Genomic DNA, 26746 nt, shown 5'->3' with positions numbered 1-26746 from the left:
TGCAAGATAATATAAAGAAAAACTCGTCGAGATGGGCAACAGCAAACAAGAAGAAAAAATCTGCAATACAAGGGATTAATTCAAGATAATATACGACATCCTTCGACGTTGTACGTTTTTAGGCAGTAGATACCTACCTAGTGTTGTTATAAAGCCTCCAAAAATGAAAAACATACAAATAATGAAGAAAATCGACCGTCCAGTCCGAACAAAGTGGCACATCGCCAAAAAATAATTTCTCCGCCCCGATTGAAATTATTCTCAAAATGGACGTACAAGCGGAAATGTTCAACACGCGAACGAAGTAATATTCTCCGAAACGCATGGAACTGGTGTCCCGCGGGTAACGGAGCGTCCAAAGTTATTATGTAGGTTAAAATTTGGGTTTAGGTCACCATAAAAAGCTCTTACCATTTTCTTATCACCAAAAAATACGAGGTATAAGCGATCGTAAGGCCAACTAAGCAGCGCCTACTTTCATGCAAAATTAATGTTTAATAGATGAAACGAGTCCGTGAATTAATTTTGCAAGATCTTTATCTAATCCTAATACATTGTAGTAAAGTAATATATCCAAACGAGCCAGTGAGATAATTTGGTAGCTAGTGATTTGCACAATAATTAGTTAACTGCTAATCTTATTTCGTAGTGTGCACATTTAGGTATAGTAAGGGCGTACTTCTGTATGATGTTCCCGGTTATCTTTCTGTTCTCAGTAGGTATTAGATTATCAGCCAATCCAGTTAATATAATATAGGTATATGAAACTTTAAGCTCAAGGCTTACGTTTAATGCATACCTACCTATACCACATTTAAATGCCTCAAATGCAACATCTGTACAATATCCAATCTTGCCTAGAGTTCGATAAAGCAGGTAAAATACAAGAAAAAAATTTAAAACATAGCCTACATAAATACCTACGTCATATTATTATATATGATTATTAAATGAAAATATATTATATTCAAACTCAATGGAGTTCGAAGTTCAAACTGTTTATAAAGTAGCAATGTGAAATCTACTGCATACCTAATAGTTGTTAAATGCATAAATTCGTCATAATATTATCCACATGGTTATCAAAATATTGTAAATATAAATATTCAATCATGGCGAAATTTCGACGTTCAAAATGTTCATACAGTAGCAGAGTATTATTAATGCTATTATAATAAATTATTGTTATATACATAATTATATTATATCTGTGCCGTTATCAAATGCAATGGCACTTTAAAATTGCCTATGATTATTGTTACCGCATAGTAGATACTAGCAGTGAACAAAGAGTGTGACAAGTAATTGCATCATTATTATGCAGTAGTGAGTAGAAGTAGTAGTAATGCATGCTTCGACGTAGGGAGCAGAGGAGTCGAAGGTCCTTGTGGAAATGCCATTAATGAAACACGCGCTTAGGGTAATGTGCTTTTATATTTGGGCCACCTAGACGATTTTATAGTCTATCCCCTTTATATGTGGTGCCTATCGGGAGTGAAGCATGATTTGTGGTTGAAAGGACCCGGCCTCGGTGGCTTCGCGACCAGTCGAGACCAGGTTTGGGATCTGGGTGAGGGAATCTCTAGTAAGTATGTAATAAGAAAAAAGAAAGCAATCAACAAGGACCGCCGCCGCACAGGCCTCCAGCATCTCCCCACCCCACGTCACGCTTCTGTCCGGTTCTGCGGATACCAGCATTCAGTCATGGGGTCTGGCGTTCGTCCAATCCGAATCCAGAGTCGGGGTCATCTTCTTCCGCACCAGCCGGTGCTCCCAAGAAGACTGAGAGAAGGCCAAAGCAAGATTGGCATCCATAATCGCATCTTTATCGTGTGTTACTTCGGGTCTTGCCCGTTTGCTCATCAAAATTTGAGCCGCAGAGGGGGGAAAAACTCCGGAGGTGAGCAAGCCCACGACCGGCCAAAAACCCCTCCGCTGTGATTTTAATCTGTAGGGAGAAAAAAGTAATGAATCACGAGCGCATGTCAGTCGTTTTATATCTTACGTGGATGGCAAACGCTATCAGGAATCGAAAGTGGACCTTCACCCCTCATGTGTGAATAGTTCAACGAGGGGGAAAGCATTTTATGTGTGTGGGAGGAAAACCCCGACATACTGAAATACATTTTGCATTATTTATGTAAGGTTGCAAAGCACAAAACATCAATTTAATAACACTGGAGTATGTAAATACAACCTGAGCTAAAAATGTTAGCCTGTTATAGCATGCCCGATAACATTCGGACTTTAAACATCAATCATATTTCTGCCACGTTTTACGAGACATTAAAGTCACTAACGCCAGCAGAAACTATATTCAATAAAATAGTAAGTATGTAACCACACATAATATTAAGTAATACATATTATATAGAATCGCATACGCAAAACAATATACATACCCACTCAAAAAAAAAATGATAAAATATTATCTAAGCCTAATATCTTCGACGTTAATTTGGACGCTCATTCATTATGAATTCAATTCAACAACTGACTGGGAAGAAAGGTTCCGTTCTAAGATAAACTACTTTAAACTATCACAGTATTTGTGCAACTTCAGTAGATAAACGTTAATCGATAGCTGGCAGCGAAGTTACAGACTTGCAACCAAAACCCATCTCTGGTTTCACGAACCATTTTAAGTTTTTCTAACTCCATAACTCCATTAAAATAAGTAAGTAGGTACTACTAGCTTATAAATTTATCGTTACTTATAGAATCACAAAAAAAACCAACAGAACCATATTATGTCTTCAAGTATTGCATTTAAAACTTACACACATAGATATACTGTATCCAAGTCGGCTTAGGATAATCCATTTTTTTTTTGTATGGGATTTGAACCGATTTGTCCTTGAGTTCTCAGATATGTCTATTTCACCATATGAAACGACGCAAGCTTCCAACGACAAAGCTTACCTACCTTTGCGCATATTATGCAACGGCTCTTATTTTACACATTGTGATCGGAGTTTCCAGTAGCCTACTGGATGAGAAGGTCGTAGAATTCCAATTCCCGGTTGGGTATCACTTTTTTGTAAAATATCTATTTTAGTGCATGTTGTATTTTTAGTAAGTAAAATATATTTTATAAAAAGGTAAAATAATATTTTATATTCAGTAAATTGTATCAATAAAATACTGAACATTAAACAAAATTTAAGTCCCGTAAATATTGCTGTAGTATGAACTTTTGTTCATTTACCTACCACAGCCTACCTTCAACAGGCACCCTTCGCCGGTGGTGGGAAAAATGCAATTTGAGTGGTATCGAATCAACTAAGATATTACGCATATCCTAAGACTCTTTGTTAGTCGATAATATATTAAAAAAAACAGCCTAAATATAAGTAGATATGTGTATGAGTCAACAAACGAGTGGATACAATATACTGACCAAAGCTTTCGAAGTACACTGATGTACCGAAACTTATATGACTTGGGGAAATCGAATGTCCCATAGCTTCCGATATGAGAAGCAGGGGGGTTGAAATGAAATGTTTCCTCCCCTGCGATGAAATTACATACCAACATTGCGTAGCACAACAGCACATGACGCATACATATGTGCATCTACTAATGGAATTTGAGGAGGCGATCATTCCATCCGGCTGGGGGTGATCGGAAGTGTATCAAGCCAGTTCTCCGAAGGACACATTGTTCCACGGTCCTCGATTATTACTTTCATAATTAAACGGGAGGGTCGCAGAAGCCCTTCTAGTTAATTCATTATCGGAAATAAACTTATCGAAGTATTTTGTCGCTCTAGTATCTAATAATGTCTGATACAATATTTTATTGTGTAATGCACATATTTGTAACATATTATTATATATAAAAACGATACTTATAACCTATCAAATTGAATATCACCCGTATATTATGAAGCATAAAAGTTATTCAATCAAAAGATATCCTATATGAGAAACGGGCAGTAAATGGACAGCGGTGGACATGATGCCAAATAAAACAATAATAAAAAATAGTTTTATTATTTCGAAACAGAGTTGATTAATAATTATATGATGGTTTACAAAGTCTACATAAAATTACAGTCAAATTAAAATTGCTTTTAACAGTAAAACAGAAGAAACATAATGCTCAAGATTAATTTATTATACCAACTATTTGGATATTTAATACGGTGATCGAGTTTACCTGTCTGAACGATATAGACATAGTGTTGGAACAGAATATTAAATAAACAAAAACGGGAGTACGTTGCAATGTTTAAATAAAAATAAATGTCACATTCACGGTTGTTGACTTTGGTGTATTTATTATTTAATTTTATATTAATCAGAACGAAATTGCAATATGGTGCTTGGGCGGTGAGATAAAAATAAATGGATCGATGTAATGAAGAAATTTAACGCTACGAGAGACGTGAAAACGGCCAAAACCGGTAAATTTATAAAATCTAACAAGAATATTGTGAAAAACGCGACAAAATAATGATACGCCAAAACTTGTACAGTTAACTCGGCGAAAAACAATAATATTGCAACACTCTTCTGGAACGGCTGGCATGTCAAGAACCGACACTCTGCAATTACCACGGACGTTGACACAAAAATAAAAAAAGGTCGATTTGGGATTTCCCGGCATCTTGTGTATTGTCATTTAACAAAAACTATGTAAACAGATTCATTGTTTTCAGAGGTAATTGTTCAAATTATATGCACGGAATCAATGTTAGATAATAAAATGCTATTAAATTATGGAAGTTAAGAAATCCTTTTAAACGTGCAGAATTTACAACAATCAAACTATTTAAGTGTTACTAATTATGACTTCACGCCATGAGCCTAGAATAATAATTTAATAATGAGCCATACCGTCCTCAAGACAGAAATTTTAACACAGCACTAATAACCGCTTTGCACGCTAACCGTATCACTAACAGGTGCCCGTTTCCAATGAAATGAACTTGGTGTGAATAATTTATAAATTCCTTTAAGTTAAGACTATGATTTAAAAATGTATATATTAAAATATGACAAATTAATCCAACACACCATCGCAACTTTACAATGGTCGAACTGACCAGTCCATCTTCGTCGAGATCATTTTGATATATTGAGTTTACATTAAATTCACCACGCAGAGTAGACTCCAAATCAGAATATTAAAGTTACTTCTCAACATAAAGTTTGTGTTCAGTGTAGCAGCCTTCCAAATATACAATGATGATGATTGGATAAAGTTACAAGATATTCAAATGTCTATCAATTTTGTAGGCTTTCATATTGGTCGATTTTTACGAGACAGGGTTTTATCTTTCGGCATTTCAGGCACCGAGAGACGAATCTACGTTCGCAAAACCGATCGATATGACAGATTAAATTTCCTTCAATACCTACTCTCAGTCAATAGTATTTTTTTCAAAAGACAAGGCAGATTGGCATGATGAATGACAGGCTTAAACAAAAACCTACGATTGTAAACTAAGAGATAAATCAAAATGCAAACGTCAATTATCTACTGATCGCAATCCATAATATTGCGACTGAATTCCTGCGTGTAAAAAAAACGTCACTCAAACAATGTATGTAGTAGGTAGTGCGTGAACCTTAGCAGATAATAATATAGGTAGCCAGTAACTAGACTAGACTCTAATCTAACCGGAGTGTTACGGTTGTCATTCTTTAGGTAAATTGCGGCCGCTATCTAAATCAAGAGGCAACAAGAAACGCTCCACGGACGATAAACGTCAGAAAATACAAATTATACAGTATCAGAGTAAGCATAAAAAATGAGGTTGCTTTCTTGAAAAAAAAAATATTGCCAAAAAACTAACCTTAGTAACGGTAATTCACGTAGGCGAAGAAACTTGATAACAATACAAATTTTAGTTTTATAAATATACATTATTTTAAGTATAGACAGTGGTTTTTAATGGCTATTGTATTTACCATACCATAATCTTAAAAAATACCATTTGGTCCGCTATCAACCCTACATTTTCATATTTTTAACAGGAAACATGAAAAACAGTTAAGATGTACATATTACTAAGCATATTATGTATTATCAGTCATTCATCACAAAACAATATATACCTATTTAAGAGACATCTCTGTTACAAGAATTGATTATAAGCCATTCGCTCAACCTAAATTTAGGACTGAGAATATATAGCATAAAAGCGATAACTGGATTCAAATACATACAAATTAATAAACATTGTCGTATATTTATTTTAATCAGCCAAGCATGATAGACCAGCTAGACGAGACATGGCTGACGGCTATTTCGAGGCGAGTATTCCACATATATAAAGCCCTAAACAATTTATACGAGATTTGAAGATTATAATGATTAAATTAATCATAAGACTAAAATATAAACAGCAATAAATTACAATATGTAAAACTGTCACTTAAAAAGCAATAATATTCATGTTAACCAAAACATTTTCTTAATTCGCATTAATTTGTAAACTTTCCGAGCGTAAGTAATTTACGTAGGAGTAGCTTATTAAAGAACTTCATCATTGTTAAATAGCTTTTCGAGCGCATTATTCAGAGATCGTTGTACCCAGACTGCACTCGTCCGACCGAGTCTAGGCGACACAAAGAGAATAGCAGAATTAATAGCAATTAAAGCCCGTTAACTACTAAACATCAGTTTCCGCAAACAGCACCAATTCAGATGTGATTAAAAACTAAATTAATATTATAAAAAAGAAGCCAGAGAATTTATTCGACCGTCAGTCAGTGCTTTATGGTTCGGTGAGTGCACTTTTGCCAAGTGGTTGTTTTCTGATTACTGTGAGTAATAAAGTATTTTTATTGTAGGCAATAAAAGAAAAAAATAATTGATTTGATTTGCTTCACAACAAAAAAATATAACATAACTATTTAATCAAGTATTAAATAATAAAATGATATTTGTTGCGTAAAAAAATGACCGCCAAATTACGCTACGAGAAAATATTTCTCAAAAAAAATAACAACTAAAATAATAAAACCAAATAAGAAGTATACATACATACTGTAAATGTATAATTTTAAAACCTCTTGAGGAGGCCAACACCCGTCCAAGGTTATAATAGTACCTACCAGGGAAGATTAATTGTCCAGCGAATGAAATTTTATCGCTACGAAAAATGTGAAAATAATGTCAAAGGCCATTGTTGTAAATATAAATTTACATTCCTAAGCTGATAGATAGTTGCCTATTTACTACAGAACCTCTTCACCACTGAGGAATAACAGTATTTTCATATAAAAATATACATAGTAAAAAATATAAAAGTTAGTAATGTTATTAACTTAGTTTACATTTGAAAACATTATTAGTTAAATAAATATGTCCAAATCCAACTCATCCCACATTTTATATCTAGAATCTATTTGTGTCGCCAATAACTAAACATTCACATGATATGATGTCGAAAAACAACAAAGAAATCATAAAAAATTCATGTCTCATAATAATTTTACGGATTATCGATATGAAAAGTACCGTTCGATTCAGCCATAGCATCCCGATCCGTAGTTATCAATAGCAAATTTATATGGTGACAGTACAGAAAAATTCGTCACGTAGCAAAAAGTCCCGGCACCACGTTAAACGCTGAGCGAGGCGATATCAAGTTGGACGTGATTGTTGAACTTGAAAGTCAGATTTTGTCGCGGTCAAACATTGCAATGACTGCAGAATTAAATGTAAAAATCAATAGATAAAGATACCAAAAACGTTAATATTTTACTGTACCCACGACACTACACGAGTATGATAAGCGGTGTCGGTAATTTTGACAAAGATAGGTACAATTTCATTTAGTTTACTGAGGTTTTCAAATGGGTTAATTAAAAGTATTTGACAGTTGGTTTAATATGATGCACGATTGCAATTTCTTTTCTCGGTTTACAGAGAGAAATTAAAACGGAAAACTCTTCTATGCAAAATATCGGTATTATATAAATACGTATATGTACATATAAATTGTGACCTAAGATAGATACGAAGCAGTTGGTAATATGTGTGTAATGCCGGGTCCACACTGGCAACATGTCGCCGGCAACCTCGTTAAATTTTACGATAAGTATGATAATTATCGTAAAATTTCTTAAGGAATTATGATAATTATCGTAAAATTTAACGAGGTTGCCGGCGACATGTTGCCAGTGTGGACCCGGCATAATTTCTCGGAATTAAAAATTTCAGTTAGATTATGTTGTATTCAAGTTGCAAAAATAATTACTTGATTTATATTAATATACTTTCACAGTATGGGCGTGATATATTTACGTTGTCAATCGACTAAGTAAATATTCATACTGATGAAGATAAGGATTAATCTGAGTATGGCAGGGAATTAAATATGACAAAATGTATTTCGTTATCAAAATATCATAATATATCCACCCGTCGTGTATTATGCAGTAGCCACTGATAATTCTTTTGTACAAATTCTTAGACAAAGTAGATAAAAATACCATATTTTCTTATGAGATGGAAACACAAAGAAAGTCAATAATAACTCTTCGAAGCAACGCCATACTTATGCCATGCTTTTAGTCTAGACAAGACATTTTCGACTGTACGTAGATAGCGTGGATAGATTGTTTGCCAAATCGAGACGAAATGGAGATTGGAACTTAAAAGATAAAATGCTCATTCTTCTGAAGTGCTTGTTGCTTACGAGTTTAATCGCAATCCAGAAGACAGTAAATACAATATTATTAAATTGGCTAATATTTAAATTGAATTAAACTCCACGATTATACTTTATTATAAATACTTTGGATTATATCCGGTTTTATTTAATTACTCCCGTGAGAATAATAAAATAAAACTTCATAGGTTTTATAATGTCAGGAAATTCTAAAGGACTACGTAGGATCTTCCACGTACATAGGAAGTCGAAGAAGATACATGCGAGACATGCTATGTCCACGTCCGGGACTAAGATATATGGAATAGGCCCCAGTTAAATCTAAGATGCTAGGCCGAAAGAATTGAAAAACGACAAGGCTGGATTGTCCTGGATGAAGATGGCTTCTGAATGGTGAAGGTTGTAGAGCCAAGACTTACGACAGAGATGACGATGAGATGGAATTACTGGTTAGTAATTTAACGTTTACAACATTTTTCAGTGTTTTAAATGAATGACTAGTAATAATTATGTCCCATCGGAGTGAGTGAGCTCGGCACACAAGCAGGTATATTCTTCGTGCCGAGACATAATAAGATCATCTGTGAAATTGGAAGGACGGGAAAAATAATATTGTATTAAATATTAAATAAATGAAAATAGATGCCCTGCCGCGCAAGGGAATGTCGCGAAGCGGCACACGAGTCCACTGTTCGAATTCCGAAACTTCGAAGACACGATAATAATTCATCAAATAATATGACAACGTTCAAATTATTGTTCTGCCATATAGACAAAAAAGCCTTTGTCACGAAGATTCCAGTAAATGAATTACTCTATTGATAAAAAATGTAGGTAAACTAGTTTATGTAACCTAAATAAACGACAAAAAATATTTATAATACCTAGAGGTTTTTACATAGCTTGCCAACTTCAATTACCTATAATTATGAGGTATATCGTTACCCCAGTTTAAACGTCTTGTATGTGCGATTTAATAGTTAAGTAATCGCGTTTGAAAGTTGAATTCAAATATACATGCAATTTCAAATATATGAATGATAAAATAAAACTCACTGAGGGCAGACTTCAATATACCGATTGCTAAAATATGGCAATTACTACATTGGATAAACTAAAACTACACACACTTGTGGTAATTCAAAATACATTTTTAACCCTTACGGGAAACAGACAATATGTTAGAACCTTGATATATTTGAATGAAGGTGTTGAATAACAACATACAAATAGTACTCTCCCCACTCATTACCAAATGATTAGTTTTCGTGAAAACTTTAGCTTTTCAATGTTTAAATTTGGTTTAAATTTGCAAAAAAATATAACAGACATCTTTTGTGCTTGTGTAGGTAGGTACTTATTTGTCATGAAAAGTTAAACGAATTTGCAAATATGTATCATTCTCGCAATGAATCACTAAAATTCATTGAATCCCACGTACACTTTATGAGTTTATGCGATCGCCCAGTAAATTGAAATTGTTAAATTAGTTTTTTGGCCGATAAAGCGGACATCGCTCTAAGCAAGCCCTGAATAAAAGCAAAAAGATCGTTCGACCTTAAATTCTTTCACCGCATCCCATTTAGTTATAAAACAAATATGTAAGTACTAAAGGGCAAAGTACCTATTAATTATACACCATATTATTATGGGCTCATCGAATGAAAGCTTAAAGTTTACGACCGATGACAATTTGTTGAGGTAGCCAAGATATTTAGGTACATACTAAACATTAATCAGTAATCACCGTCCCGTGGCTATTGACACAGGTACCTAATTAACAATTAAACACACTGAATAAAATAAAAATTGGATTAATGTTATCGAACGACTATATTTTAGAGTACTAATTATTGCAATCCTATGAAATATAGCAAGCCTACTCATAAAACAAAATATAATAATTAATTATTCTCTATTTTTTAACGCCGGCTAAATATCAAATAGTAAATAGACAATAATTGCCACGCTTAAATGAAAAATTAACGATTTTATCACGGTTATCTATCTGATACGGATTAATAGTTACGATGTAGTGTTTTACTTGGTATTAATTGATACGAATTATAATAAAAGACTGATACTGATACATGGTAAAATTATACGGTACCTATTATCAATCATAAGGAATAGTCGAAAGTAGTGGCCTGACTGGTGTTGATATCATAGAATCGGCAACAAGACTCAATTTTATTATTTTATTAGTTCATTCAATTTCGGAAAAAAGCAAAACAATTAAGTTATTGCCGTTGTGTTGAAGTTTGTTATTACACAAAATTATGATAAGATGTTTTATGAATTCTATTCCCCGACAACTTACGTATAGATTATTCAGTACCTAATTAATATACAAATCGTAAAATTGTATTCAATATAAATACATAATGCGCGATGGTTAATAAACAGTGTAGATGACTTTACACTATCAACAGAAGTAGATCGCTGGTAAGAAGTATAATGCTATTATGAATATGGTAACTTGAAAATAAAATCACGTAAAGAGAACCAGTTATAAATTGACAAGAACGTCTGACCTATATACACAAAATATTAACAATGTCGTACCTGTACAAAAGAAATTATTATACCACTAGCCGGCATCTTATATTACGAGTGCACCGAAGTGTGCTGTTATAATAAAAATGATTACCGTGTTAAAGATTCTGCGATTCAATAGCTGTAATTTAAACAACGATCATCATAACCAATCAATGTGAAATCTCCGATCAAAAAACGAAATGGACTTTTCTCCAAACATAAATGATAAAACTAAACGGTAACTGAAACAGTGCAAATGAAAAAAAATCGAGATTAATTTAAATATTATTATGATAGTTTTCCATCTAGTGTTACTTTCTATTGATTAGGTAAAATCACTTTGGATCTATTGTGTATTATTATATCGGGTCAAAACGAGATAGACTTACCTTTTATCAAACAATTAACCATAAACTACCGACTGTTAGAAGAAACAATATCAGTAAATGCACTTAATGAAAATGATTCTATGATTAACGATCTTCACTGAAGTACAGAGAGATACGAAAAACAATTATTGTGGGTACGGTTAAAAAATAATTGATGATATTAGTAGATAGTCCAGTATCATGAAGAGCGATTTATCAACAGTATAAAAATATACCTACTATTTATTTATAACAGTTATTAATGCTTGTATGGATAAAGAAATGGAGTTTCACTATTTGACTTTCACGGTTAACTCAGAATTTAATATTAGGAGAAATAAGTATATACTCGTAATACAGAAAATTAATTATTATGATGTGATCAGATTATTGTGTATTATAGTTTTCGTAGAAAAATACATAAATTTAACTATCGATAATTACTAAATCATTAAATTAAACTGTCAATTTACTCTTGAACGGCATTTAATAATAAAAATAAAAATTATTGTACTTAACTCACATAATATAATAAGTAATAACCAATATCAGGATCAGTAGTAAGCTCTATATTATACTGTGTTTATTTTAATTAATGGTTGCTTTTCATTTGGGACATCGTGAAGACATCTTAAATTTAAATGATATCGCCCGAGTACGATGTACAAATTGATAACATCAGCATGAATTAAATAATAATATGAATGAATTAAAATGAAAAGAATCATCATTAGAATTCATATGCATTCTGGTCTGTCAGATGAAACAGGTCACGTCTCACAGGCCCGAGGATCTAGGACCGTGAGAATAGAGCGATTATTTTACAACGGGGAGACGTCATGAGCCATGGCATGACCGCAAGGAAGAGCTGATGCGTTTTTAAATTCTAACTGCGATATGGACATCCAATACCAGGCGGTATTATATCTTGCATAAAGATTTATACCACAGCTTCCGATACGTTTACAAAAACAACTGATAAAAGACCTGCTATTTATTGATATAGATAATAAAATGTGTGTATAAACAAACACATTTCCCTCAAGTATAAATTAAGTATCAAAATATTCTACTATCATTTCTCATCGCTTATGTTTTATGGCACATAAAGATAAAGAGGGTAGGTATATTTATAGAGGGTATGCACAAAAGTGATCGAGGAGATAGGTACATCATTAACACGGAAAAAAAATGTTCAGTGAACATTAAACCTACCAAAATCGTTTATAGTTTATAATATATTAGTCGCAAAAAGGTACGCAATTCCCGGCAATGCAAATTAAATGGACGACACCATATTACTCAATTTCTTGATATTATTTTCGTGCTGGGACTAATAACCAACGGAACGTATTCTTTTTCAAGCATTGCCTTATAGTCATCTTTTCCGTTACTTACAATCATAATAATAATCGTAAACTGTTTCAAGGATAGGCTTCAAGCCCGAAACAGCCGTCCACTCACATAACCCAAATATCGTATGTAAATATTTCGTTTGACGACTTTTGACGTAACTCTGAACATTTGATAATTAAACGAAAAAATATTCAGAAGTATATCTATCCTTCAGCCTATTTTATTTTGTGCATTAGATGTTTTCTACGTGATTTGATTTTTGATTGAAGAACAACTTTACTATATTCATAGTATGACGCCCAGTAGGTACCTACGTATGCATCCGTTATCTGCATGATTTAGCAGAAATATAATTAATATACCTGTAAATCTATCGGCATTACTGCTTAATTTCGATACACAATAATTACTAACCCCCTCGTTGTAGCCACCGGTATAGGTAATAATATGACCTTCTGGTTTTCCCAATTGTTCCATATCCTCTGCGAAGCCTTGTGGTGGATGATGTCGGTTTTCTAATTAATTCCTTCACTTGATAACTCCACGCCAACGATGTTCACCCTCCATAACAATAATTAATCCTACTAATAATAAGAATCGCAAAATTCGACACAGCTCTCTCTGATACGTATACAATTGTATACGTCATGTATTTTAGGGCCATGATGCATTATTTGGATTTATCAAACATTCCTCGACGTGTCAACAGGTCACCTACTTGCATCACTGTATGAATTATTTTATTTCGGACATGAGCTCAATACAACATAGATAAGTTTTCATTCTGTTTACACTCAAAGAAGCTCATATTAATTAATAGTTGTTGGGAGCCTACCAGTTTTTTTTCAAATATGATACAGCAGTAATCGTAATCCAAGTTTAATAAATTCAAAGAAACCGAAGATAAAAAGTGAAAAATCAACAAAACGCAGCAGCATACTCGACATACGTTAAGCGAAGCATAATTAATATTATTAAAATTAATCACTAATCAGATTCAATAAGTAACGGATCATAATTGAACATACGGCAATTTAACAACAATTAGGTATCTCGAGAGAAGAACTGTATTTATGCATGAGTAAAATGGATAATTTATTATTAAGCATCTTCAAATGTCTGATCATGGTTATTAATGAATCCATCAAAAATCGATGCCATACAATAGAAAAAAATGACTGCTCCAATAATTTCCTAGACAATGTGATCGATCAACCAATCACTGCAATGAAGGGTAAAGTTTACGTCAATTTGTTTTAATAGAATCGTCTCGTTTGCCGCTACTATATTTGATAGGGGGCAAACAGAATGATTTGAACTAATAATCGACCTAATGTGTTAATTTAATTCAGATCTTAAACTATCGAGTGAACGACTTTGTCACAAGGGAGACATGGGATGTCAACGAATTTAAAACAGCTTAGTATTAATCCAGAATCAAAATTTAGAATTGGAAAAATAAATATGACCGTTGTAGGGTAATAATAAACATAGTTCCTACATGTTAATAAATTATGTGATTGCTCGTTACAAATTTGTCCCTACTCCCTAGTTACTACCGAAAAGATAATATCTACTATAATATAAATAGTATGACTTTCAGAAACTATGTAAAGAGTATGTTCAATACGAATTTTATAAAGCTTTGCACTTGAACAATAACAATTTGGAAAGGGTTTGTTAGGGATGTAAGCCTTAATAATAGGAAAACTTCATTTAACTACTGAAATGTTCACTGAACGTTATATCGTGAATTATATTCGGGGAAACTTTGTATTGGAGTTTTCAATTGACTCGTAATTTGGGAGGATTGTAACATATTGTGATATATATCAACACATATTATTATCGGGTCCATTCGTCCATCCCCCCAAATCATCTATGTTCGGTAATTATACGATACTGCACCTGACTCCATAAGCATTATATCAAGCGGCTTGGAAGATACTTTCTTTAACGTCTTTGATACCAACCTATACTCGCTCTTAGATCTTAGTACGACAGCCTATTATATATATAGGTATATGTACGTCAGAGAAGTACCTACAGATTGTTTTACCGAAAGATCATATTTTTAAGAGCTAATTCATCATTATTTGATCCAATTCATACACCAAGCCTGAAATTCATCGTGTCCGGAAAATTATGCGTTCTTTGTATTAGGCAGAATGGCAGTTCACCGTGGGCTGCTGTATCATACGTAATAAAAACCACCGAAGTACAGCGGAAAGACAGATAGGTAGGTAAGTAAATTAGAAATACAAACGTATATTTATAAAAAAATATGAATGTTTCAAAAGTGGGTGAGCAATTAGGTGCTCGTAATTATCAAGTCGTACCTATGAAATATTTGATAATAATTACAGCGTTATTATCAGAATTTGATACCTAATTAATGTTCTCGATATTGAATTAATACGACAGCTCAAGGTGAATTGTGATGCAAAATGTAATACGTACAATTAACATGTAACCGATATTCGTAATACCAAAAAGCCGAAAGTCCGTAGACATGGAGCGGTTGAAAAATCTTAAATTGCGTTTTCCCGGAAGTTTCTTTTTGGACATACGACACACTGGCTTTTAGGAAATATATGAATATAATTTTGATAGCTGAAACCAATTAATATAATACATAGCAAAACGCGTAATACGTAACTTAAATAAAATGACCATGTAAAGAGTAAAGTACCCATTAGTACAGAAATTTCACCGTAGAATGCGATACAGTTGTGTGGCAGTAGGATATGCGCAATTCGCTATCATATTTTAAAAAACTAAATACTAACCCCGAGAAGCGGACAACTCGATATAATAGCGAGGGGTAAAAATAATGCGGTGAGTCATTTCCTATTAAACAGACGGGAACAGAGCGGCTCTTATGCCGGGTCCACACTGGCAACATGTCGCGCGACAACCTCGTTAAATTTTACGATAAGTATGATAATTATCGTAAAATTTAACGATGTTGTCGCGCGACATGTTGCCAGTGTGGACCCGGCATTACATTCCACGGTATAAAGGCAGTACCCACAGTACCTACAGCTGAAATTCCGCTACATTTGTATTACAGTACGGATTGCCTGAACAAATCTAAAGTGTCCGTATCATAAGAAGATAACGAACGGGATTAGTTGCACGTAATAATAATTCATATAATTAATTTAAATACATAAAGTAATGTTAACTAAAAGTTTGTACGCTCATGTAAAAATTACCAAATTAATGCAAAGAAAATCGTGCAAACACAGGCCACAATAAAATTAACGCAATAAATAAAATACAATTTAATAATCAACAGAGCCAATTTTGTCAGCTTCGATAATAATTGTCAACAAAGAAGTCTCATTGAAGCGAATGAAACCGATACCTACACCTACCTAGTGTTGATTTTATTAAGTCAGTAATTTATTTCTAGGATTACACTGTGTTTTGTTTTACTTAATACAATATCTTCCTACCAACAATTGCCAGTTAATACCATTAAAGAGACATTGGTATACAAGCACCATGGTTAATCATATTGCAATTCAATTATTCTGTTTCGGCAAACGGTTCAAAAATTGAACAGCCCTCCCAACGAAAAAATAAATGAAGTCTCGTATAGAATAAATAGGATTATACCACAAAATACATACAGGAACTATAATGTTGGTGAGACGACAGGCCCAGTGTTCGTAAGATGTGAATCCTTAGATAAAACGGTCGCTACCGTTTGTGAGGCAACGAGGCAGCGTCGCACGCAACAATGCAGCGTCGCACGCAACAATGCAACGCGCGGTTGCATAATGCCGCTGCACTTATGGATCATTGCATTTCATTTGCTTCCGGTTAGCGGAGATTGAAATCATTATTGAAATGTGTATTTCTTTAGCAATGCATTGCAAATATATAAATATCTGTGGCGACAGCTTCTTCCTCACACGATGTATATACGGTGTGAAGGATAGATAAAAAAAATATATGGGTGGTTTCACTTTCTCACACAAGTACCTACTTTAATGGTGGTAGAATTATTTAAAATGTTTAGAGGTATCACGACACGATTTGTAATAAGAGACATAAGCTACATACTACATAATATTTTTTTACTGATAGAACACCGACAATATTATACAAAATGTTCAGTATCTTGAAATATACCTACATAGTGGTCACTAATAGTAGGGCATGACACGACACGGTAAATTTCGATTGAAGTCCTAGTTATTGCTCATACTTCGATTACAGTATAAAAGTAAACTGAACTAAATAAACTATTTGTAGAAAAAGATGATTTATTTCAATACACGGTAATACATTAATCGATTTGAACGAAATACACCTACAATCGAAAATCTTCATTTACCAAGAACAGGTCACTCCATTGCATTCTAAAATAATCAATAACTAGCACTACCATCGTAGCTCGCAATCCATTGCCCCGATCTGTCTATAGATACATACACTCAATACTGTATTACCAATGACATTAATATGGACGAAGCACCTGGAAAAAAATGACTCACTTGTTTGTCGGGTCTGTCGAATGGCATAATCTGTTCTAACGCAATTAAAATAAAGGTGATATTGCTATAAATTCCCGATGCTTTTTGTCGGGTCTGCCGAATGGTTCGGTTCGAACGGGTTCGCTAAAATGAACATTGACACTAGAAACACTGTTCTAACGCCATTACAATAAAGGTGATATTGCTATAAATTCCCGATGCGTGATATCGCATAATGGAAATTGCGTGACGTCTACCTATACATGTGCGAATGTCGCTATGCGCGAATTTACTTGCTAGCTACTGTATTGAGTGCGTTGTCCATTAATAATGGTCATTGTGTATTACCCATAAAATACAGAATATCCTCGTTCACGATATTTCGTGGATCACCAATTATTATTAATACAATTAACTGAATGCTTAATTCAGTGTGAATATTCATGGATGTAGATACTAAGAATTTCTATTAAAATGAAATAGTACCAATATCTCTGAGAATCTGTTAAATGAAACCGGCATGGAATGAAGAGTCCATCTGTTGGAGTAAGTAGCGATTAACCTATTGGCTCGTAATCTATCCGGTTATCGGTTTCAGGAAGAAACTGGATGCCTACTTACAACTTTACTTACAACACTATTTATACCATTTATATATTTCCAGTTTGATTCATGTCTCTCATACCCAGTGACATCGCAAGAAATGGTAGTTAATTAATTCAATGTTTTGTTACACTGAAAAATAAATGTAATCCTAGAAGTAGGCAAACAGCTTATTTATTATTCGATATTAAAGTATACATAATAATATATATACACCAGTAATAAATTAACTGTAAGCTTGCGGTATGAAGTTAATTTATGTTATGATAGTATTAATTGCGTTATTACTTCCATTTCTCATCACTAGGCACTCAAATACATATATAAGAACAATAATAAGAACACATTAAAATGAAAAAATCTTACAGGCCTAGACGTTGCCTACTTAAAATAAAAGCTCGTCCAAGAAAATATCGACCGATGAAAATGCTACGTAAAAAGTAATACATGTGCCTACGTTGTAAAGATACACTATAGCGAAGTAGTGAGACTGTCTACTTTATATTCCTGCCCATAACTTAAGGAGCTATACATTCATACGCGCTGGTATTTCTTAAAATAAATGACGCGTGATAATGTTCCAATTTATAAAATAAGTCTGTAGGAGAGAATAAGTCCGATACGCTGGATTATCGTTCCAAATATACAAAGCTAAATTTTGAAGCAGTAGACGCATTGAATGATGATAATACCGTAAGAATGATCGTGTGCACATAATATCGAAAACAATCACTTTTTAAGATAGGCTACATATTTTTGTGATTGACCACCGGACCATCGGTTTATTTAACTTGCGGATTGATGATGAAAATATGAAATCTATTATTAAATTAAATAAACATATTAGTTTATCGTTGTCTATAAAAAGGTTACTATCGTCCAGATGTACATATTAATTATCAATCAAAAACTTATGATAATTTATATTGTACATAATATAATAATAGCAAATAATATGTAATTAGGTATTTCACTAGGGATATATTATTAAAAATGATCTATTAATTTATTTCGCACGTAGGTACATATCCTCAAAAATCTATTTTATTTTGATGTGTTATATTTGGACAACTGAATTATAATGGGCAGGTTAATTTCATATTTTACCGATTATATTTTTATTTTAAACTAGCTAGAGCATAGAATATATATTATATAAAATTAAATGTTTCATTTTTTGCAGTTGTATGCATTTTTATTTTAAAGTAGCTAGGCATAGAATATATATTATATAAAATTAAACGTTTCATTTTTTGCAGTTGTATGCATTCCAATAGCTATAAACTGTGGTCTCCATATTCTGTCTGGGGAAGATATGATGTAAAATAGATGATTTGCATTGGACCAATATACTCATAAATAAAATTATACTGTAACTACAGCATACATATAACATTTTAAAACACTTTTAACGTAAATACAGGCGAAATACGTTTTTTATGGATTACTAACACTTCAGTAATTTGTGTAATAAGTACTTATAACTATTATAGAACTGCATCGATTACTGAGTGCACAAATTGGTATGCACCAATGTCGATAATGAATGACCTATAACAGAGGATATTATGAAAAAGTAAGTAGGTGCAAAATTTGTGGAATCCACTGATAAACTGATTGATGTATTCCCTACAAGTGCATTCCTTTAAAAGCACTTCCCAGTAGTAGATATCCACTTCTGAGTATCAGATAGCTTTTGCTTCCTTTTGAAGCGACCAAATGCGGTCGGCATGCGAAAACAACATAACGACGCGGCTTTATAATGATGAGTGACGAGAAAATTGCTCCGACTGTTTCCTTGTCGCAGATAATTATTTACTCTACGGTCCCGCTTTGGATCCGCAATCCGTGATCTACATACCTGGAGAAATGTAAGATTCTAACTTCTATAAAGGTAAATCGATAGGCTTGACTCTCTTACACGTTTTCGTAAAACGATTGGTCGAATTGCAAGTAATTATCACACGTTGTGCCGTTCGCTAATTCAATAGTATGACATTAACCAATTACAGAAGAAACAAAAACAATGTAAAGAGCTTTATGAGTTTTCAAAACAACGTCCTGCAAGACTATGCGTCGCTACTTCCGATTAAATGGTAAAAAAATCTTAAATATTACATTGCATCACTATTTTCGATCCTAGGATATAATAATTATAAGAACAGTTTTGTTTTTTTACGAGAAAAAGTTGTTGGCTCAACTTATTAGTTCCATATTCTGACAACAAACATACCCACATTGAAAAACGGTATTTGAGTTAGTTAGAGAGACCGGGATTCGAACCTGGGACCCACGACATGCGTAGGCTAAATATGACCGCACATTTTTTTTACATTCTCACCTGACAATACGTATGTTTGGTCTGGAATATGCAAAATACATTTTAATACGAATAATAACAAGAATTCATTTTCTCACTTCCACCAAGACACTGATTTCAGCGGCGTAAGGTTAAGGCTAAGCGTTGCCTAAGGCCACTTAGACAATATAACTATGCATTTGTCCCTAGATAGCTATATTTCTATCTGACAGAAAAGGGAGTTGGAAAATATTATATTTTTTTTTATAAGAGGACTTTTTGTGTGTGATAAAATTCAAAGGTCATTCTTCAATTCCCACGCCAACGTTGCCAACGCATTGGTGACAGTACTCAGCACGAAATTTAACACAAATATCACGGAACGCTATGAACCCATACCATTAAAATTCCATCTACAAATATATGCACGTATATAATTTAAACAGCTTGAAAATAGAATATTACAGAAATCGGACACTAAAATAGGAAAAGGTATTACGAATTTATTACAGAGTTTATTTGGGAAGAAGTTTGCTGGCATTTCAATTTATTTTACCGTCGTAACTGGATTCTGAAGCTTTTGAGAAAACTAAATAATTTCTCTGTCGGTTTCTGAGTATGTTTCCGTAATGAGATTTCGTTGTAAGCTTTAAAAGTTTCTCTCTAAGCAAAGATGTTCGAGTGCTTAAGTGAAATTTTAAAAAAATCACTAACGTCACGAATGATTAATTTACTTACACAAAAATGTTAACGCAAGGTTTTCAATAATGCGCTCTAGTTATTTAGACATAATGAATGACATAATACCAAAATAGCAAAGGAATTCTCACCCCCGCGACAGTTTAGGGGACTTCGACGGTTCCACGACAAGATGTGAACACCCCGAAGCATTTGAACAATGTTCTCAGCCTGTGTATGAACTAACAGCTACAGAATGTGCGCCTCGTATAAAAGACGAAAATAGGAGTAAATAGAGGTAATTTATTAACATCGTTCAGAGGAATAGATCAATACCTATTCGCGTCACGGTATGGTGTGTTTAACATAAAGCTTAAATGAATTGTATGTTGATATCGGTCATATGAATTTCTAGAACGCTTGAATCCACAAATAGATACCTACCAAATCAAACCCTAAGAATTGGAATAATACACTTTTCTCATTGCTTTAAAAATAAACACAACATTTAATAATGTAGCATTATTTTAAGAACCCCGGAAACGTACATACTAATTAAATTTCCCCAGGAACATATTATACTTCCTACCAGTGGGGAAGGGTGGAGGTAGGCTGTAGAAATTCGACATAAATAGGAAACACTAAACTTTATCAGTCATACTTATTTGTATTCATTTATCAAAATAAATAATACAAATTGCAGATGGTGTTGATGAGTTTTTTTTATATTCAATTAAACCAATCAAACCAATTAAACAAATTAAACAAATCATAATAGATATTAGATAAAAATATTATGCTATCTATAAAATATAAAAGTACATAAACGTCATTAAATCATACATAACTTCAGATATTTTATAGATAGAAAAATATTTTTATCTATTATGTTTTGATTTAGACAAGGTTTAGGTAATCAAATTTTAAAAACCATTTGTAATTTGTATTCTTAGTTCAATGAAACAAAGAAGTATGACTGGAAAAGTGTGTATAATTTTTGTCAGATCTCCACAGCCAACCTCTATTATGTAATATGGTTTGGTCTAGCCAGATTTTGATTGAATTTTACACTGACAAAGTGTAGTGTGCTCGATTTATGTCGAATCCCTACAGCTTACCTTAACCCTTCACCACTGATACCTTCACCCATCACAATTTTCAGAAAAATATTACACACTTTATACAAGCACTGTGGGTTCACATTAAGTAAAAATATTTTTCCAAAAAATGTAATAGGTTCCTATGTTTCTGATAAGTTTCAAAGTATGAACATACAAATATTTTATATATTCCGTATTGGTGACAATTCATTTACATACTAATTTTGATTATGATATTAATAATTGAAGGGGTGAAAGTCTATAGGGACTTAGTGCCAAAAAATTCTATAACAAGTTTTTTACTTCAATACAATCTATATGCCAAGCCTAATGATATTCTGAAGGGTCTAAGTTCCTAACTCTACCAATTTTGCCACACAAATATATTGCAATATGGGCGGTCTATGCGCCCCTACATAGCCCTCTACGAAGAACGTTTGAATATTGTCCATGTTTAAATATTTTATTCTTCCTTTGTTTATTTTATCTTTAGAATCATGTAAACTTATCATACCTACTACTGATGGTCTTCTGTAACTTTGTAAAAATAAAAAGTTTTCATATATGTATGGTGGTTTCATTATTTTTTTTGATATATCTCAGCTTTACATTTTTGGCACTTAGACCTATAGATTTTCAACCCTTCAATTGTTAAAGGTGGCATACGAGCGTATTTTGTAATTTTCGGTAGAGGATCCGCCAGATTTTACAAATAGGTCTAGGGCTTCCGCCCTACGAAAAGGGTTGAGATTATAAATAAATCATATGATAAAATGGTGTAGATATTTCCAATCCAATCCGCAGATAATACGACAGCGGACCGTATGATATGGAAAGAAACGGTGAGATTAATGTCTGGGTGCATATATTTAACTAGATACATTACTCAATCAAATGCAATCGGAAAATAGTTTCTCTATTGGAGCAGCTTCAATAATAACAACATCGCAGAAGAGCATTTTGAACGCCACAAGAAGCGCAATGATTGATGCCTAAATCCAAAATGTATAGAAGCGGAGAATTATATTTGGAAGCACACTATCTAAATCTCTGTTGTAACATTGTTATTATAATGGAGTGCGCTATCAAGCAGCCTAGATCGAATTATGAATAATAACATTCACCTACTTATAGATAGAATAACAAAAAGCTTTCTTTGTGCCCGTATAGTCAAAATGCATAAATTGATTTGGGCTTATAAATTGAATGCAATCAATCTGAAGTCATTCTACATGACATGTCCCTGTGTCAGTTATATTTTAATTTTAAAGTAGGAATTAACATACCTTTTCAGAAAATAAATTATATATACCAATCAGCAGATATAAGTTGTCCGATGAGTGACGGCGTTATTATGCCATTACAAAATGATGTTTTTGAAGTAAGTAGGTATATAAAAAAACAATCTGATAGGTATGTAAGTTATATTTTTTTTGTTTTTTCCAGAATCCATTTATAATATTAACACAATCCTACCAGTTTCATCCTGGCAGCCATTTTCAATTGGTATTGAAGCTTCTTATTGCAATAACCAATTAAAAAATGTGCGTCAGGTCTCAATGATTACAGAAAATTGTAAATTAATTGTGGAAAAAATATAAAACAAATATATAGGTAGCTAACTTATCGACGTCTTTATTTTTTATATTGTGATAAGCTTAGTTCCAAATTCGAGCACAGAATTATACATATTGATTTAGATAAAACTAAAGTGCATAAAATATATTAAAATTGTCGACCAAGAACGAAAAACTCCGTTTCAAATATGAGTACAAAGGCTTGGCATGAAATATTATGATCGATAAAACAGAAACTAAACTTTTAATACTTTTTAAACATAAAACTGACACGTTATGATATTTAAATAAGTAGAATTCACTGACTTTCGTAAAGTTAAATTGTAGTTACATTACTCAATACACAAATGGTAGGTAGCAATATTCATTTTTCATTAAAACGATAGACAACGCAACGGAATGAATAGTTAGAAAAATAGCTATGTTTACTTAAATGAAATAAGAAGAAAAATGCATGCTTTATTCGCTAATTCCACGACACGTATGTTTGATTTTAATCCTGTTTAGCTAGGAAACCTTTGCAAATCGAATGCTTACAAAACTAAATTGGTCTTGAACTCAATATGTATCATAAATAAATATAGACTTAGTGATACGTATATGATAATATACCTTAATTAATCTAATAATGACCAATTCTACTCATATATAAAACCACATTATGTAATTACAAATTGCCAAATAAAATATCAGGTACAATGCATTTTTTAATCGACAATTAAATAAATAACTAACAGAACAAATACAAGATATATGTATATACTTGAATTATATATTCATAAAAGGTGTTTGAAATTACAAAAGCAGAACAAAGGAAAATTGGAAAATCTATTTTCTGGTTACAAAAAAATTATAGTAGTACTCTGTCATAATTTGACATAAATGGACCCAAAATATATGGATTCTACAATTATTTACAATGCATTAGTCGAAAAACCGAATATAAATATTATCAAGTATTTATACACAGTTCAATGTATTTATTTTATACATCAACTGAAAAAATATATTTCCATATTTATATACACATATTCCAACGAATCTATTATATCTAACTCAAATATAACAAAGCATGATGCTTTTGTGAAAATAATACTCTAGTTATACAAATCTATTGCCACAATATTGTCAATAAGTAATACTAAGTGAATTTCCAGGGTTCAAAGCTCCGTAGGTAAACCACCCACGTGTCGAAAATTATGTCGCGTCAGATTTTCACCCGCCGCGTTCGGCGCGCGGGGCGACGTCCATTGCCAGGACGTCGCGGCGCTTTTAATTGGGGCGGATTCCCCTACACACGTCGACAGGCATTTGTTAATTGGGACACGTACCTGTTTTTGCCGTAGCCCACTTTGTGAAGTTCGACGTGCTTGAAGGCGGCGTAGGTCGCCATTTCCACACAGATCAATACGGGAACACAAAAAAACAACAAAAAAATAACAAAAGTCCAACACGAACGCCTGTGCGATCAGTAAACAATCACCGAAAACTGATTTCTTTTAGGAGATGCTGAAAGAAAAATCTCAAAGAAAAATTTATCGAGATAAATTTTACAAAAGTTATTTTTTCACGGTTTATTTTCTTTGCAGACGACGGGCGTTGTCTAGCGATACGATCGATTCGAATTTTCTTCAGACAAAAACTCTTACGATTTTTTATGACTTTATTATAATGTCACTGAGATGGGGAGGTTTTTGTTGTTGTGTTTTCAATGGTCTACAGACGACTTGGGGATAAAGCTGCCAACAGCTGACTGACGAGAGAGCCGGCGGCGCAGTGCCTATGTACGGCGCCCGCTGGCAGAGAGCGGGGAAGTGGGGTTAGGAGGTCTCCCCCGGGGAGGCCTGGAGCGTGACGCGCCTCCCCCTCCTTGCCCCTCGGATTCACCTACCATGCTACTAACGCTACGGATGGCGACAGGTTTTCAAGTGTGCGTATTCATGTATCCGTATACAAAATAATGTCCGATGAAAATTAACATGCTCGCGGCATGAATTTTCTTATAAATTTTCTCCAGTAACGCATCATTAATTCGGTAATTGTGACTTTAGTGGCCGACAGCATTCTCGTTTCGTACTCAAGTAGACCCCTAAGTGAGGTTGGATGTGGTGAGCATTTCAAGAGACATCACTTTTTATATTAAATATTGGGAATACAATTGAATCTATCAATTGGGAAAGTACGCTTGCGCGAATCCAAGCGGTTACAGGTTCAAGTCCCGTCGGGTGTCGTATTTTTTGTCTAAAAAAGGTTTTTTTTCTAGTGTGTAATACGCATGAGATGTTTTCAAATTATGTATGTTCAATATATTATAGATACATTCTCAAATCTTGTGAATTATTCGTCGAATAAAAGAAATAGTTTATTATCTACAATATTACAAGACAGACTGCAACGTTGTTTATTGAACATATAACTTATTTGAAAACAAGTGTTGGCAAGTGCAAGTATCTAAGTTGAAACTGATATTTGACAGATCCCGACGCCGTCAAGAATCCTTGATTAAATATTACAAAAGATGGTCGCCAATAGTAACGGATCCTGTCTCTTTCTGTGAATTGAATTACTCACCGAAAACAAATCGTTTATTTTTGTAGTCTTTAAAATATTATGAAATTTAATATAATTTATATTACCATCTTGTATCTATTATTAACGGAATTTGAAATAATAGTTACAATTTTGCCGGTAAATCAATAAATGTCATCGCCGGGAGTACATTTTTTTAAAATATGTATGTTTCCGGGGCTGTTCTAAAATATGTATGTACATACCTTCTTATAATTATGTTAAACACGAAAAAAATATCTACATATTATTATATAATATGTGTGGGTACCTATTTAATTATTAAACAGTAAATCCAAATTATACTGCCCATTGTGGCTATCATTTTCTAATCAGATAACGAAATAGTAAACAAGGAAACCGCAGTCGTGGGTAGGACGAGGCGAACTCAGATACCTATATTTATTTTGTTCATTCCACACAAAGGAAATAATATGATAGAAATATCGACAGGTAGGGCAACTATCAGTATATTGCCGGCACACGCCTCTCCTAATGTATTGACGGAAGGATAAAATCACGGCGAACCTTCCAGCCCCTTTT

The 26746-nt window shown here is 33.3% G+C and overlaps 1 protein-coding gene across 2 annotated transcripts in view; it reads right to left on the bottom strand.

The window, feature by feature from the left end:
• The window catches only part of Jupiter (microtubule-associated protein Jupiter), a 285307-nt gene that overhangs the window by 24043 nt on the left and 234518 nt on the right, over window positions 1-26746 (bottom strand). Inside the window, exon 1 of one of the 2 annotated variants that reach the window (XM_085956315.1) lies at window positions 24967-25413. The exons of the other annotated variant lie outside the window; for it this stretch is intronic. Within the exon in view, the coding sequence (XP_085812441.1) occupies window positions 24967-25028 (62 nt within the window). The 5' untranslated portion in view covers window positions 25029-25413. Of the gene's footprint in view, window positions 1-24966; window positions 25414-26746 lie in introns of those variants that run through there. 2 annotated transcript variants of the gene reach the window in all.

The sequence above is a fragment of the Rhyacophila brunnea genome, unplaced genomic scaffold (genome assembly GCF_057557595.1).
Source record: "Rhyacophila brunnea isolate RB1 unplaced genomic scaffold, BYU_Rbru_1.0 scaffold_6, whole genome shotgun sequence".
NCBI lineage: Eukaryota > Metazoa > Arthropoda > Insecta > Trichoptera > Rhyacophilidae > Rhyacophila > Rhyacophila brunnea.
This window is presented reverse-complemented; position numbering and strand designations above follow the sequence as displayed.